Below are 14,894 nucleotides of genomic sequence, written 5' to 3'. Positions count from 1 at the left end.
CAAAACCTTAGGCCCAAAATGAAAATAGGCTAAAACAAACTTGCCCTCAAATAGAATAGATTACAAAACAGCATATTAATATCCTAATAGAGATTGAACAGGGGATGCACTAGGGTGATAGGATAAACTAGGGATGCACGATTTGGGGAAGATATCTAATTGCGATTATTCTGGTGAAAATGCTATGTTGTTTTTTTGTTTTTTTACAAATGAAAAGTGTATGCATATAACATTTTATATATTAATGTTTATATATTAACGAGACTAATAATAATGATTATATTCAATAAATACAAATATTTAACAAAATTAGAAATATTACTATTACAATAACATTTTAATTATTAAAAAAATAAAAATAGAGTATTTAAGAATAAATATAACAATATAATAATAATACTAATAAAATAACATTTATATTTTACAGAAAACTTATTTTACAAAAAAAACCTGCTGGGTTACCTGTTAATATGCAGACAGCCTATGACTAAAAATCATTAGATAGGTCTAAAGATTTATTGTAAAAAATAAAATTAAAAAAATAAAGAAATTCTGTGCTTTTTATCTGTGATATAAATTTCTTAAAGTCTATGTATTTAATATGAAATATGAGCCTCTTATGCATCCACTGTGGGGGAAAAACTGTACATTGGAGAAAAACATATGGGTTGTCATATAAATTTATTTAGAGAGAAGTATTATTTTTTATATTTGTTACCCAAACTTTCATTCATACTGGAAGCCAGAGGGCGCCCTCGAGCAGAAACTCCACATTTCCCTCAGAGAAGTAATCGTTAGCCCTAACGTGAAGCTAGCGATGTAGGATAAACTGAAAATAGAAACGCTTTGACTGATGAAACGAAGACAATAAACACGACTGCATCAAGCTATGGTGTATTTGAGTTCTTCAAGCCTTCACTATTGTCATAATAATAAGGTATGCAGTGCTGATTGAGTGCAGACTTTATCACTGTTTAGAATAATATAAAACGATGCATGTCTGCCTCATTCTGTCCAGAAAAATACAACGTTATTAAATGTAGACGTATTTTGCGGGCAGGTAATTGCATTTATCACGGGATTTGTAGTTTTATCACCGAGTACGTGTACCAATATCCCCCAGAAAGAACTACAACACACCGAACGAACGCTCTGGGGGCGGAGCAGCAAAGACTCTAGAGCTCCGCTTTGAGCTCCGCTTTCGCCATTCAATACTTTTTTGCTTCAGTGTAACGTTAATAACTTTCTGCAGCCAGCATTTCTGGAAATGAACGAGGAGAACACTTTTTTTAAGACCTAATTAAATTAAATTTAAGACCTCGGGTGAAAATCTGGCCGTTTTTAAGACGTTTTAAGGCCTTAAATTTACAAAATTTAATTTTAGACATTTTAAGACTTTTTAAGACCCCGCGGGAACCCTGTTATTTGTTCTTATTATTTTTATTTGACAGTAGTCCCTGTTTTCCCTGAACATAGCAAATACTGAACCGTACCGAAACGGTGAACCTAAAACCGTGATACAAACCGAACCGTGAGCAATCTGTACCGTTACACCCCTAGCAACGTATGCGAGGGGGAGCCACAAAATGGATTTTCAAAGGGTGTCATGACTGAAAAAAGGTTGGGAAATACTGCACTAACTAGATAACAGTAAGGCTAACATTCATACTAAAAATGTATTTCATGAACAATTTATGCACAATAATAATGGTGAAAATCTTTTTTTTTTTTTTTTTTAAGTTGAGAGACCATAGAGGAACTGACTAGCAAAAATAAACACCTTTCAAAAAATAAATAAATAATAATAATTCACTGGGGTAAAAAACGTACTCACCTGAAGAGCTTGTGGTTTGGTCTTGCTGTCTTGTGACGAGCATTCACACCTTCATTCACACAAACAGACCACAGAACCCAGTGATGCCATCTCAGATGTATTTAATAAATTAAAACAAGGTACAAAAAAAACCCTAATGTACATTTGACTCCTCTGTCTCTCCCTTTGTTCTCACTCTGTGACTCACTAGTAAACGAACACGACAGAACAGTCAGCCCTCGTCCACTGATTATGACACATTCTGGGCCCGTATGTAACGCAACACACATGCTACATGTCGGCAAGCAGCAGCCGGGCGGAAACTAGAAAGATAGAGAGAGAGAGACAAGCGGTACGTGTTTAATTACCTGTTGAGTGCACTCAACTGTCTGATGTGTGTGCATGTACCAACCGAATTTAAAGGGACAGTTCACCCACAAATGAAAACCCAGTCATAATTTATGCACTCTTGCGTCATTTCAAACCTGTTTGACTTTATTTCTTCAATCAAACACAAAAGGAGGAGTTTGAAGAAAGAAATCACACTAGTTTGGAAGAACATTAGGGTGGGTTTTATTCTCCGAGTGAACTATCGTCTTTGTGCATCTGTCTCGTTGTGCAACACCCAGTCTTTACTAGTCCCCAAATATGCTGCTGACCTTATTTATATATGTATATATTTATCAAAAACAATCATAATAATAATTTTATTAAAAAACGTCCACAACATTTTGGCAGAATTGAGTGTGAGGGGTTAGACAGACAGAGATATAGAAGATAGATAGAAAGCCACAAAGGAAAAGAAAAAACAGTCTGTATTGGTCCCTCTGTTAGCAGCACACGGACTCGTCACCCCACGGTTTACTAGATTATTATGTGCATTTATTTTAATATATATGTGTGTATATATTTATATATATATATATATATATGCTTTTTATTTCTCCAAAATAAAAAATAAAAAACATTTAACTAGCACTATTTCTTCGTTCAAATGGATGCAAATGATCACAAGGAAAACAGCCCAAGAGCCGCGGAAGATCGAACGTGGGCGAATCGAAGAACGGTTTCCAGCGAACATGCCGTGAGATGCGGGGAGCGGAGATGTCGACTGTTCGGATCGCCCTACGGAGGCCCCAGAATCCAATAGGAGAGTGGTTGAAAGAGAGAGAGAGAGAGCGAGAAGGACGAGTTGGTGGAAGATCCCGACTCTCAGACTGTCAGTATCATTCACGTCGCAGTGAGGGCTTCTGGGAATTGTACATTTTGGGTTTCCTCACACTGTGTCCGTACGCGCGTTCTGCTCAGTAATCTGCGGCGTACTCGGTTCCGTGAAGGCCGCGGCACAACAGGGTGAACTCCTTCACGATGTCTTTCACTCGCCGCTTGTTCACCCGCTCCCTAAGGGCACATGAAGAAAGAATAAAGGTTTTTCATTCTCAGATGATGATACTGGGTTTTCTGATGTTGTGTGCATGAAGACCACCGCTATAGGGATGGTGTAAGTGGGCCTGGGAATATTTAAACACCCTCGTGATTCAATTCACATTAGATTTAGGGAGCAGTGTTGTTTTGTTAGCATCACTTACCCTTTAAAGGAACACGCCACTATTTATGACAATAGGCTCATTTTCCAACTCCCCTAGAGTTAAACAGTTGTTTTAATTAAGGAACTTTGCTGCCGTACCATGATTAAAGCAGGCGCAATGATATTACGCAGCACCTGAAAATAGTCCCCAGCGCTCTCTGTGTAAGCAGGTTGTCATGTTAGTTATGTTGACGGAAGTTAGCCTATTATCAGGCCCTGTGTAATATCATTGCGCCGCTGCACTCGTGGTACGACAGAAAAGTTCCTTGATTATTACGCATGAATGAGAGTGTAGTTCCTAGCCAAATCAGCCTAGAAAATCGCAACTTTTCATTTTATGCCTGTCTTAGTACACGATGTAACTACAGAAGAGTCAAGTTTTAAGTAGGAAAAATATCAAAACTCTTAGGTAATTTTTTTGAGCGAGATGCTAACGGTCTAATCAGATTCAATGATCTATGCTAAGCTATGCTAAAAGTGCTACCGCCAGACCTGGAGATCGGCAGAATGGATTCGAAAAACGGTAAAACTCAACTGTTTAACTCTAGGGGAGTTGGAAAATGAGCCTATTTTTAAAAATAGTGGCGTGTTCCTTTAAGTTGTTCTAAACCTGTATAAATGTCTTTGTTCTGTTGAACACAAAATAAGTTTGGTTACCCATATTCTTCAAATTATCTTCTTTTGTTTTCAAAGGAACAAAGAAATTCATACAGGTCTGGAACAACTTGAGGGTGAGTAAATGACGACTATCCCTTAAAATTAAACCTTAAAATTAAACCTATTAAAAATATATAAAATAAAATGTTAATACTAGATAGAAAAATTGAATATTAAAGAAATGGTAACTAACTGAAATAAAAAAGTACTAAAATAACTAAAACTGTAAAAAAATTAAAAAAATTAATAAGAAAAATAAATACAAATAAAATAGCTAAAACACTAAAATTAAAAAGAAAACTGTAATAATTATTATAATATAGTTAATAAATATTATATAAATATTCTAAATTTTAATAAATACTAAAATACTATAAAAGTATATAAATAATACTCTGAACAATAACTAAACTTGCATGTATCAAAGAACGTTGGGTTGAAAGCTACATACATTACTGTTCAAACATTTGGGGTCAGTAAGATTCTGTTTATTTATTTATTTAATTAAATGTAATACTTTTATTATGCAAGGACACATTAAATTGTTCAAAAGTGACAGTAAAAACATTTATAATGTTAACATTTTTCAATTTCAAATAATATATGTATAAAATGTTTGTTTCTAAGATAATCATAAATGTTTCTTGAGCAGCAAATCCTCATAATATCAGAATGATTTCTGAAGGATCATGTGACACTGAAGACTGGAGTAATGATGCTGAAAATTTAGGTTTGATCACAGAAATAAATGACATTTATAAATATATTCAAATAGAAAACTTTTTTTTCAAATTGTACTAATATTTCATAATATATTGCGGTTTTTAATGCATTTCTGATCTTTTCTGAAAAACATTGAAAAATCTTACTGACCACAAACCTCTTTGAATTGAAATTAATATTCAAGCAAACATTTTAAAGGAGTGTGTTTTGCATACCAGATTTTGCTCTCCAGAATGATCAAATGGCACAGATGAACTCACCTGAGCACCTGTTGACTGAACGTGTCTTTCTGCTCCTCAGAGACGCGTGAGGATGGGAAGCCTGGCGAGCGCAGGGCTTCTTTGAGCCACACCGTCAGCAGAGCGAAGCAGTGCTTGTTCAGACAGAAGAGCACCTCCGCAAACTGGTCCATCAGACTGCGGGACGACTGACCACCGATGGCCTGCCAAAAACCCCCCCAAAAAATGCACAAGAGTCTGATCTGGGTAGCATTTTTTTTGTACAGTATCTGCAACCATCATATATTGGGAACCTCTGGTGAAAAGTTGTGCGCTCACCTCCAGTACAGCCAATAGGAGGAGTTTACCGTCCTGCTGTACGATCTGCCCCACAGGAGGAACGTCAGCGCAGTGCGGTATTAGTTCCGTCTGCAGTCAACACAAATAAAAGAACAATTTAACACTGCACACGGCTACTATTTATGATGGTATATTTCACAGGAGGGAAAGAGACACAAACCGAAGGTCGATACACACAGAGCATCTTGCCATTCAATCAAAACAATATACATTACCAGTCAAAAGTTCTGAATAATTATGATTTATTAAAGATTTTGAAAGAAGATTTTTATGCTCAGCAAGGTTGCATTTAATTGATGAAAAATACTGTAAAAAATGTGAAATATTATTGCAATTTAAAAGAACTGTGTTCTATTTGGATATATGTTAAAATGTAATTTATTCCTGTGTTCAAAGCTGAATTTTCAGCATCATTACTCCAGTCTTCAGTGTCACATGATCCTTCAGAAATCATTCTATGATTTGATGCTCAAGAAACATTTCTTATTAATATGTTGAAAACAGTTGTGCTGCTTCATATATATATATATATATATATACATATATATATACACCAACACAGATCAGGCATAACATTATGACCACTGACAGATAAGTGAATAACACTGATTATCTCTTCATAACTGCACCTGTTAGTGGGTGGGCAGCAAGTGAACATTTTGTCCTCAAAGTTTATGTGTTAGAAGCAGGAAAAATGGGCAAGTGTAAAGATTTGAGCAAATGGGCAAGTGTAAAGATTTGAGCGAGTTCGACAAGGGCCAAATTGTGATGGCAAGACGACTGGGTCAGAGCATCTCCAAAACTGCAGCTCTTGTGGGGTGTTCCCGGTCTGCAGTGGTCAGTGTCTATCAAAAGTGCTCAGAGGAAGGAACAGTGAAGAACCGGCGACAGGGTCATGGGCGGCCGATGCTCATTGGGGAGCGAAGGCTGGCCCGTGTGGTCCGATCAAACAGACGAGCTACTGGAGCTCAAAGTGCTCAAGAAGTTAATGCTGGTTCTGATAGAAAAGTGTCAGAATACACAGTGCATCTCAGTTTGTTGTGTATGGGGCTGCATAACAGCAGACCTGTCAGGGTGCCCATGCTGACCCCTGTCCACCGCCGAAAGCACCAACAGTGGGCATGTGAGCATCAGAACTGGACCACGGAGCAATGGAAGAAGGTGGCCGTTTTCTTTTACATCACGTGGATGTGTGTGTGCGTCGCTTACCTGGGGAACACATGGCACCAGGATGCACTATGGGAAGAAGGCAAGCCGGCGGAGGCAGTGATGCTTTGGGCAATGTTCTGCTGGGAAACCTTGGGTCCTCCATCCATGTGGATTTACTTTGACCCGTCCCACCTACCTAAGCATTGTTGCAGACCATGTACACCCTTTCATGGAAACGGTATTCCCTGGTGGCTGTGGCTCTTTCAGCAGATAATGCGCCGCCACAAAGCACAAATGCTTCAGGAATGGTTTGAGGAGCACAACAACGAGTTTGAGGTGTTGACTTGGCCTCCAAATCCATCTGTGGGATGTGCTGAACAAACAAGTCCGATCCATGGAGGCCCCATCTCGCAACTTAGAGGACTAGATGCTAACATCTTGGTGCCAGATACCACAGCACACCTTCAGGGGTCTAGTGGAGTCCATGCCTTGACAATTCTATTGCCTCATAATTCTATTCATCAAAGAATTGTGAAAAAAGTATCACGGTAAGGGTCTTTTTTTTTTAATTGAGATGTATACATAATCTGAAAGCTGAATAAATAAGACTTCCATTGATGTATGTTTGGTTATGATAGGGCAATATTTGGCCAAGATATTAACTATTTGAAAATCTGGAATCTGAGGGTGCAAAAAAAAAAATCCAAATATTGAGGAAAATCACCTTTAAAGTTGTCCAAATGAAGTCCTTAGCAATGCATACTACTACTAAAATAATAAATTTTATATATAAACGGTAGGACATTTACAAATATTCATGGAACATGATCTTTACTTAATATCCTAATGATTTCTGGCATAAAAGAAAAAGCGATCATTTTGACCCATACAATGCAATGCATTGTTGGCTATTGCCACAAATATACCCGTGCGAATTATGACTGGTTTTGTGGTCCAGGGTCACATATTCAGAATAATCAGAAATCATTAATAATAATAAGAACCATAACAGCCTATAACAGCCCCAATAATAACTGAGCAGCAAATCCTCATATTAAAATGATTTCTGAAGGATCATGTGACACTAAAGACTGGAGTAATGATGCTGAAAATTCAGCTTTGACCACAGGAATAAATGACATTTTTTGACCAGTAGTGTATTCCTATGCTCTTGGTGCGAATAGGCCTTCAGATTGTTACGATGACCTCTGACTTACAAAGAAAAGACAGGTAGATTTGACTGTTGGGGCTTCTGGGAATTTCAGTGACAGCACTCCTATGGCCGAAACACAGCGGCATTAGAGAAATGACTCTGTATTAAACATTACAGAGGCTCAGACATTCACACACACTGAAGAAGAAGGATCCATCAGTGTTTTCTGCATTTGAAACAGACTTACCACAGTGGAACACGGCTTTCACATCAAGACTCTCTGATAAGAATAAATCGGGCTTCCGTTTGAGGGCCTATGAATCAGACAGAGCCAATGAACAGAGCACATGACTCAAACCCCGCCCCTGGAACCCTGTCAATCACTCATGTGCCACTCATGTACCACCCCCCCACCAATCACTCACTCCCTATATCTGTCTAGCTCTAAAAAAAAAATCAACATATTCAATGCAAACAGATCAGGTAAGTAAGAAATCAACAGCAAAAAAACTAAAATACTGAAATTTAATAGAAACTAAAGGTATGATGATTTTTTTTTTCTCTCTTTAGCGTTCTCACTTGTTTTGTTCACATCTGTTCAATCACTACTTTCTCTGCTCAGTTGGACTGAATGCAACAGAAATCTAAATAACATGTACGATAAAGACAACTGATGCATTAAGAAACTCATTGAGGATGAGAGGATATTTGAGAAAGACACAGAGAGAGAAACCGAGAGAGGGAAAAGCTCATGAGAACGTCATGAGGACCAAATACAGAAACGAGAGAGCCAATTCATTTGATTCAATTAATCAATTAATTGAGATGAATTAATTTAGGCTTTCATCGGTTTAAGGGCTGGAATGACACTGGAAGGGGGTAGCAGGTGCTTGTGGGATTTTGACTCTTTCAACTGTGTTTTATTTTATTGACGTGATGTGATTTAGATGATTTTAAAGAAATTAATACTTTAATTCAGTAAGAACGCATTAAATTGATCAAGTGACAGTAAAGAGATTTATACAAAATATATATATTTTTAATAAAAGCTGTTCTTTTGAACTTTCTATTCATCAAAGGATCATGAAAAAATGTGGTTTCCACCAAAAATATTAAGTACAACTGTTTTCAATTTCAACTTAAAATGGAATTACTAATAAATTACATTTTAAAATATATTTAAATAGAAAACAGTAATTTATATATAGTGAAAAAAAAAATTATATATATAAATATATATATATATATATATATATATATATATATATATATATATATATATATATATATATATATATATATATATATATATATATATATATATATATATATATATATATATATAATTGTTATATATTTTAAATTGTAATATTTCACTATATATAAATATATATATATATGTATTTTTTTTGTGTCCGAATTCATTATTTTCCTTAATTTTTTTTTTATAAATACATGTCACATATCAAATTGATCTACAATATGTCCTTTATAAGATACTATTTTAATATTTTTGAAATTCAATTGACTTTTTGAGTTGTGGTGTTTTAAAGACCTAAAATGTCAGGTTGTGCGACCAGAAAATTTACATTTAAAAATATCAATTCCCACTGCAATTGCAAAATGAAGTAAGAAAAATAAATGTAAACCATTATATAATGTATACAAATAAAAACTCCTTATGGAAAATTGTGTTCTGAACACAGAAAAGTGTCAGTTTTTATGAATTGGACAAAAGGGAAAGGGAATTTACCATGTGATATGCATTTTACAATGATTCATATGTATATTGTATATGCATATTATTTTAAATGAATATATGGTCGCACCACCTGACATTTTCTGGGTGGTAAAATCAGAAATCTTGTTTAATAATGAATTAATGCAGTCTTAAAATCTGTAAAACCAATATGAATCAACACCATACATTTTTTGGACAAGCAAAAACTCTTTTGCTTAAAATTATAATTTTTTTATCTTAAATTTTTTTTTTTTTCTTATTTGTCATTGACCCATATATAAAATAATAACCATTAAAACATGTTAACGTTCAGTTCCATTTTTAAAGAAAGCAGGTGAATTTTTTTTAAAAATAATTATTGTATAATTATTGGAGTTTTTTTGTTGGTGACACTCAAAAAATATATATACGTGCCTATCTATAAATACACTGCACAGAGGAAGATCTTTATTTTTTACTCATTTTACTAGTGGCCTATAAATAGTACAGCATCTAAAAAAAACAAAACAAATCTAAATATATTAATCAAACTACACTGTAAAAGAATTGTGGCGAAATGCAACACAATCACAGCCAAGTTTAGACGTTTAATGTACAGCTACACGGAGCGGGATTTTGGATGGAATGAGATGCGCACAGATCTGAGGTGTTCTGTGTGACTATTGGACGAGAGAGCTGTCAATCATCCAATAGCAAAACCCTTCAGGTCAATTCCACTGCCCGAGCAAAACAAGGGTCTGAAAAGACCGTGACACAGGACGGAAAGCAAGAGAAAGTGAGAAAGAAAGGGACAGCGAAAGAGAAGAGAGAAACCCAAAGTGAATGAAATAAGAAACCAAAAACACACCTGAGCTTGGAGTTGCATAAATGAATCAACAATATCAGGATGATCCCTGGGCCCTAAAATATAATAAAGATGAAACTTAAGAAATAATAAGAATAATAAGAATATATACAAACAGCAACAGAACAGATCGAACAGTCATGTGGAAAGGAAAAGTCAACTGGACGGAAATAATCGCACGTGTGAGAGAAGTAGGGCAGAGAAAGAGGAGGGAACATGAACGACTTGAAGGCAGTTGCGATAAAACAAAAGAGGAAAAACAAAAAAGACAGATCAATGAGTCCGTTCTGAAGGGGAGAAACAAAGAAGGAAAACAAAAAGAAGTAACGAGAGAAAGTAAAGAAACCTAAAAAACAAAAGAAACAGTGGGTTTGGAGTGGGAACCCAGGAGGCACCTGTTACTGTGATGACACTTTCTTTCTTTTTAGTGTGCGTTTTATTTGTTTTCATTGTCTGTAAATTCAATTCATACACCCGACTGGCCCGCCGCGGCTGGTGAGTGCTTGGTTCCCACGGCCACCCCGGAAGAGCAAGGTAGCAGTCAGTCCCAAACTTCCCTCCCTTTGCTGTTCCCACACTCCAAACAAGACCCCGCCCACCCCACAGCCCCAGACCCCGCCCACCCCACCAGACCCCACCCCCTTCACAGAAAACAAACAACAGACAAACACACAGGCCACGGCAGATCCTCTCCACCAAGTCACCTGAGCGGGATAAGAGTGTTATCTCACATTTTTTGCTGATCTGGAAACAATGTGGTTAAAACAGAAGAACATGAAGAATGACAAACAGGAAGTGAGGGATGCAAGCGCGGTTAGTGCGCTGGAGGGCACATGCAAAGAACAACTGTGTGTGGATGCGTGTGTGAAGTTGGGAGTCATGCTGGATTTTTTTAGGCTGTTTTCACACTTCTTGTCATTGGTTCAGAGTTCGATACCATCAAAAATGAAAATTTGGTCATTATATGTAATTTACCAAACGAGTTGGTGTTTTGAGTCAGAATAAAATGAGATAAGTAACCTTGTTCATGAACACAATGAAGGAATACACTATAAAAATGACTACTGGAGTACGTTTTACAAGAAGAAACGTCTTTCTACTTCTATTTTTTGTGTCATTTCTTTGTAATTATTTGTGAAATTTTCTGCCTTTTTTTTTTGCTAACCTAAGTTAAGATGATGGAAGCGGTGCTATGAAAAGAGTGAAGCCCCAAGACAAGTTTAATACACTCTAAAAAAAAATCATAGGGGAACCTTTTTTTAGTGCTATATAGCATACATTGTGGTGCTTCAGTGGTTCTTCACCGGTTCTTTGACTAAGGTGCTATTTAGCACCTCTGAAGAACCGCTGAAGCACCAAAATTGGTGCTATATAGCACTAAAAAAGGTTCCCCTATGATTACGAGCCTTTTTTTTTTTAGAGTGTACGTGCACATAGCATAATCCCCAATTTATGAATGCATATACACAGCATTAATAGTAAGTAGGGCTACACTAATAACCGTATTTTAATACAAGCAGACCTTCTCAATGATAAATCCAAACATGAATCTCGACTATATTGTTTGCGATTGTGGTGGTTGAATAAATTCATGCAACCTCTTGGTACAACACTCAAAGAAATATATAGGCCTTTATGTATTTATAGATTTATGTATTTGAATTTCATATAAAATCCATTTGGATTTTATCCAATTATAGAGTTTAAACATTAACAGACCAATAAACTTAATGTGATGCATATTTGTCATTCATTCATAAATGAAACATGAAAAAAATAAATATGAATGAAATAATCATATTTTCAATATGCATTTATTCAAATAGCTTAGAATCAGCATAAATCTGTTCATATATCTGGCAATATTATGTCCTTTTACAGAGTCTTGATTTGTTTTTGGGCTCTACTAAAATAGATTTTTATGCTTGAATGTTCAAAAACATATTTTTCCCATATTCAACATTGTTGCAGCTCCTCTTTTCCCAGTCTGTCAGTAACGCTCTGTTTAGTTCCTGTCACTATGAAGCCCCTCCTTCTGAAAAGCACAATATGCTCTGATTGGTCGGCTGGACCAGTGCGTTGTGATTGGTGAACCACTTCAAGTGTGTTTGGGAAATGTCACGAGCCTTACCATAACCGCCAGTTTCAACACACTACTGTACTAACTAGCTCAACCAGGCACCGCCCCTTTATTTTAGGAATATTGTGACGTGTTCATTCCCAGAAGAAAACTCAAGACTACAATGGAGGCGTTTCATGGAGTTCAGAAACAGTGACACTGATATAGAGAATAACTCCTGCTGGAGGGACTTTGTGCTTCGGACCTTTGCAGAGCTTTTTCATGCTCAAACACCAACACTACACACTAACGAAAGATGAACATGAAAAAATCAAGAGCATAATAGGACCCCATTACATTTATTCAGTTATAAAGTATGGCTAGTTGTGCAATATTTAATTAGTGAAAATGTTTAAGTATTTAAAACAAGTTCATTAGTACTATAACAGACATATTACCCATGTTTCTTCACCATTTCATTTATGTATGACATAATATGTTTATTAGTTTATGTTAAAACTGTAATCCAAACTAATGGAAACTTCAGATGCAATTAAAGTACGTAAATATTACATTAAGGCCTAAATATGTTTTGAGTGTATAGGAATGTATTTTTTATAATTCTGATTAAATGTAAAAAGAAATTTCTCAAGTGAGAACAATCATGATTAATAATATATAAATATTATCAATTGCCACAATTGATTTTAATGTGTTCATTTATGTAAAGCACTTTGGGGCAACGTCTGTTGTTTGAAAATGTGCTATATAAATACAGTTGCTTGCTTGCTAATATTTCTGTAGATCTGCAGACAAGATCATTTCAATGAAAGTTTATGTGTATGATGCCACATGGACAGTAACGGCGAGCAGCAGATTTTCAAACAATCTTGAAATCCGATTTGGAAAACGGCCCCATTTGCATTTGGTATTAAGATCTGTCCCAGGTGATCCAATTACAAGTGGTGAGTGAAAGATACGGGTGCAAACAGGGGCTTAATTGTGTTATGGTCAAATAATTGAAACCACATTGCATAATGCATCCTGATGCGTCCCAGATAACAGTGAAGGACCGCCTACTCACCTGTCAATCAATCAGATCGTACGAAATGTCTGTTAATATCAGGTGTAAACAGGACTGAATGCATTCGGATCCAGATCAGAAACTCTAGTGTGAAAACGCCCTTGAATTCAGCGTGTGTGTGAAACTCATTAGGTAAAAACAGAGTAACAGGATCAAAAGTCACCACACCATTTCAGAAAACAAGAACCGTTTCAAAAACATGCTCATTTCTGAACACTGTTTCTGAGTGTGCGGGTTTAAAAAACAGATACATGCAAACAACTGGAAATAGTGACTGTAAAGACATCAAAACCACATGATTTCCTTCACCCTCTGCAGCTGGTTGTTCCCAGCATGCCTACCTTGCTGGAAGATGGTCAGAGTAACAGAAGTGACCAGTTCAAACAGTGCTTTGATTGGGGGGAAATGATTCGTTTCGCTGGCAAATATGTGGACCATCTGCAAGAGAACAAAATTAATCAAATGAAACTCCACAAGGAAGCAGCACGGCACATGTACGTTTCTTTAAAATCAAATTTGAGACTTTTTAACACCTGCACAAATAAAATTAATACGATATGTCCATACAATCTCAAAATAAATCATGTATATCAGATTCTAAGTGAGGGAGACATTTAACAGCAAAACATGATAATATCAAGTTCAAAATACTCTTGAATAAGACACGCTTTATTTAAAGGGTAACTTCAGTGATTTAGCATTAGGCTTTGTATCAGTAGAAACCCGGTAGTATATTCAAATTATGGTACTTTCCCCCCTCATATCTAGCCTGACGTCGTCATACTCAATTCTAGTCAGAATATGAGTCTGATACTGCTCCGTTGGGCTGTGATTATGGGGCGTGTTTCAACCGAACCAGGAAAGACCTCAATTGGATAGACCTACAACCAATCAGAGCAACGGAGCGACGCATAACGTTAGTTGTCAAATGTCAACTGCACTGTGTTGCCATGTCCGCGGGTTGAAGCGACCCCAATTATGTGATATACAGACCCAGGAATGCGATTTGTAGCTGCCAGCCCTGCCACAATAAAACATATTTTACCCCCCAAATGCCTTTTTTTTCCCGGAGAACCCCCCTGGAAAGCTATTGGGCTTGTTTTTGGCTAGTTTTGAGGAACGTTAGCAATCGGGCGGGTTTTGTTGTAAAAACTTGGCAACCCTGTCTGCACGCACGCTGGAATAAGTAGCCTAACGTTAGAAGAAAAAGATGAGTGTAAACGATCTTTGCCGGTGTTGTAAAAAAAAAGAATTTAAGGATACTCAGAGTACTTACCAACACGATCATCATTTCTGAGAGAAATAGTAAAGGTGAATGCATATACGAACAAGTTCTCCGTTTAGGATTAGAACAAATTCAACCCAAGCGGCTTTTGATGATGTGGATGATTACGTTACTGTTTATCATCTGTCCATCATCATCTAAAGCCCGCCCTGACAATTTCATTGGTCCGAACAGTTTCTGTTCGGGCATAATTACTTCTCTACAGATCAATTCCAGACCG

The 14,894-nt window shown here is 36.4% G+C and overlaps 1 protein-coding gene across 1 annotated transcript in view; it reads right to left on the bottom strand.

Moving 5' to 3' along the window:
• Positions 1 to 1,970: 1,970 nt before the first annotated feature.
• ipo13b (importin 13b) overlaps positions 1,971 to 14,894 on the bottom strand; it is a 67,114-nt gene continuing 54,190 nt past the window's right edge. Inside the window, exons 15-21 of the mRNA XM_079831623.1 lie at positions 13,731 to 13,827; positions 10,250 to 10,302; positions 7,909 to 7,975; positions 7,726 to 7,784; positions 5,339 to 5,428; positions 5,042 to 5,223; positions 1,971 to 3,214 (exon numbers count right to left, since the gene is read on the bottom strand). Coding sequence (XP_079687749.1) covers positions 3,118 to 3,214; positions 5,042 to 5,223; positions 5,339 to 5,428; positions 7,726 to 7,784; positions 7,909 to 7,975; positions 10,250 to 10,302; positions 13,731 to 13,827 — 645 coding nt within the window. The 3' untranslated portion in view covers positions 1,971 to 3,117. The remainder of the gene's footprint in view (positions 3,215 to 5,041; positions 5,224 to 5,338; positions 5,429 to 7,725; positions 7,785 to 7,908; positions 7,976 to 10,249; positions 10,303 to 13,730; positions 13,828 to 14,894) is intronic.

The sequence above is a fragment of the Gobio gobio genome (assembly GCF_949357685.1).
Source record: "Gobio gobio genome assembly, chromosome: 12".
Taxonomy (NCBI): domain Eukaryota; kingdom Metazoa; phylum Chordata; class Actinopteri; order Cypriniformes; family Gobionidae; genus Gobio; species Gobio gobio.
The sequence above is the reverse complement of the archived record's forward strand: the minus strand, read 5'-3'. Positions and strand labels throughout refer to the sequence as shown.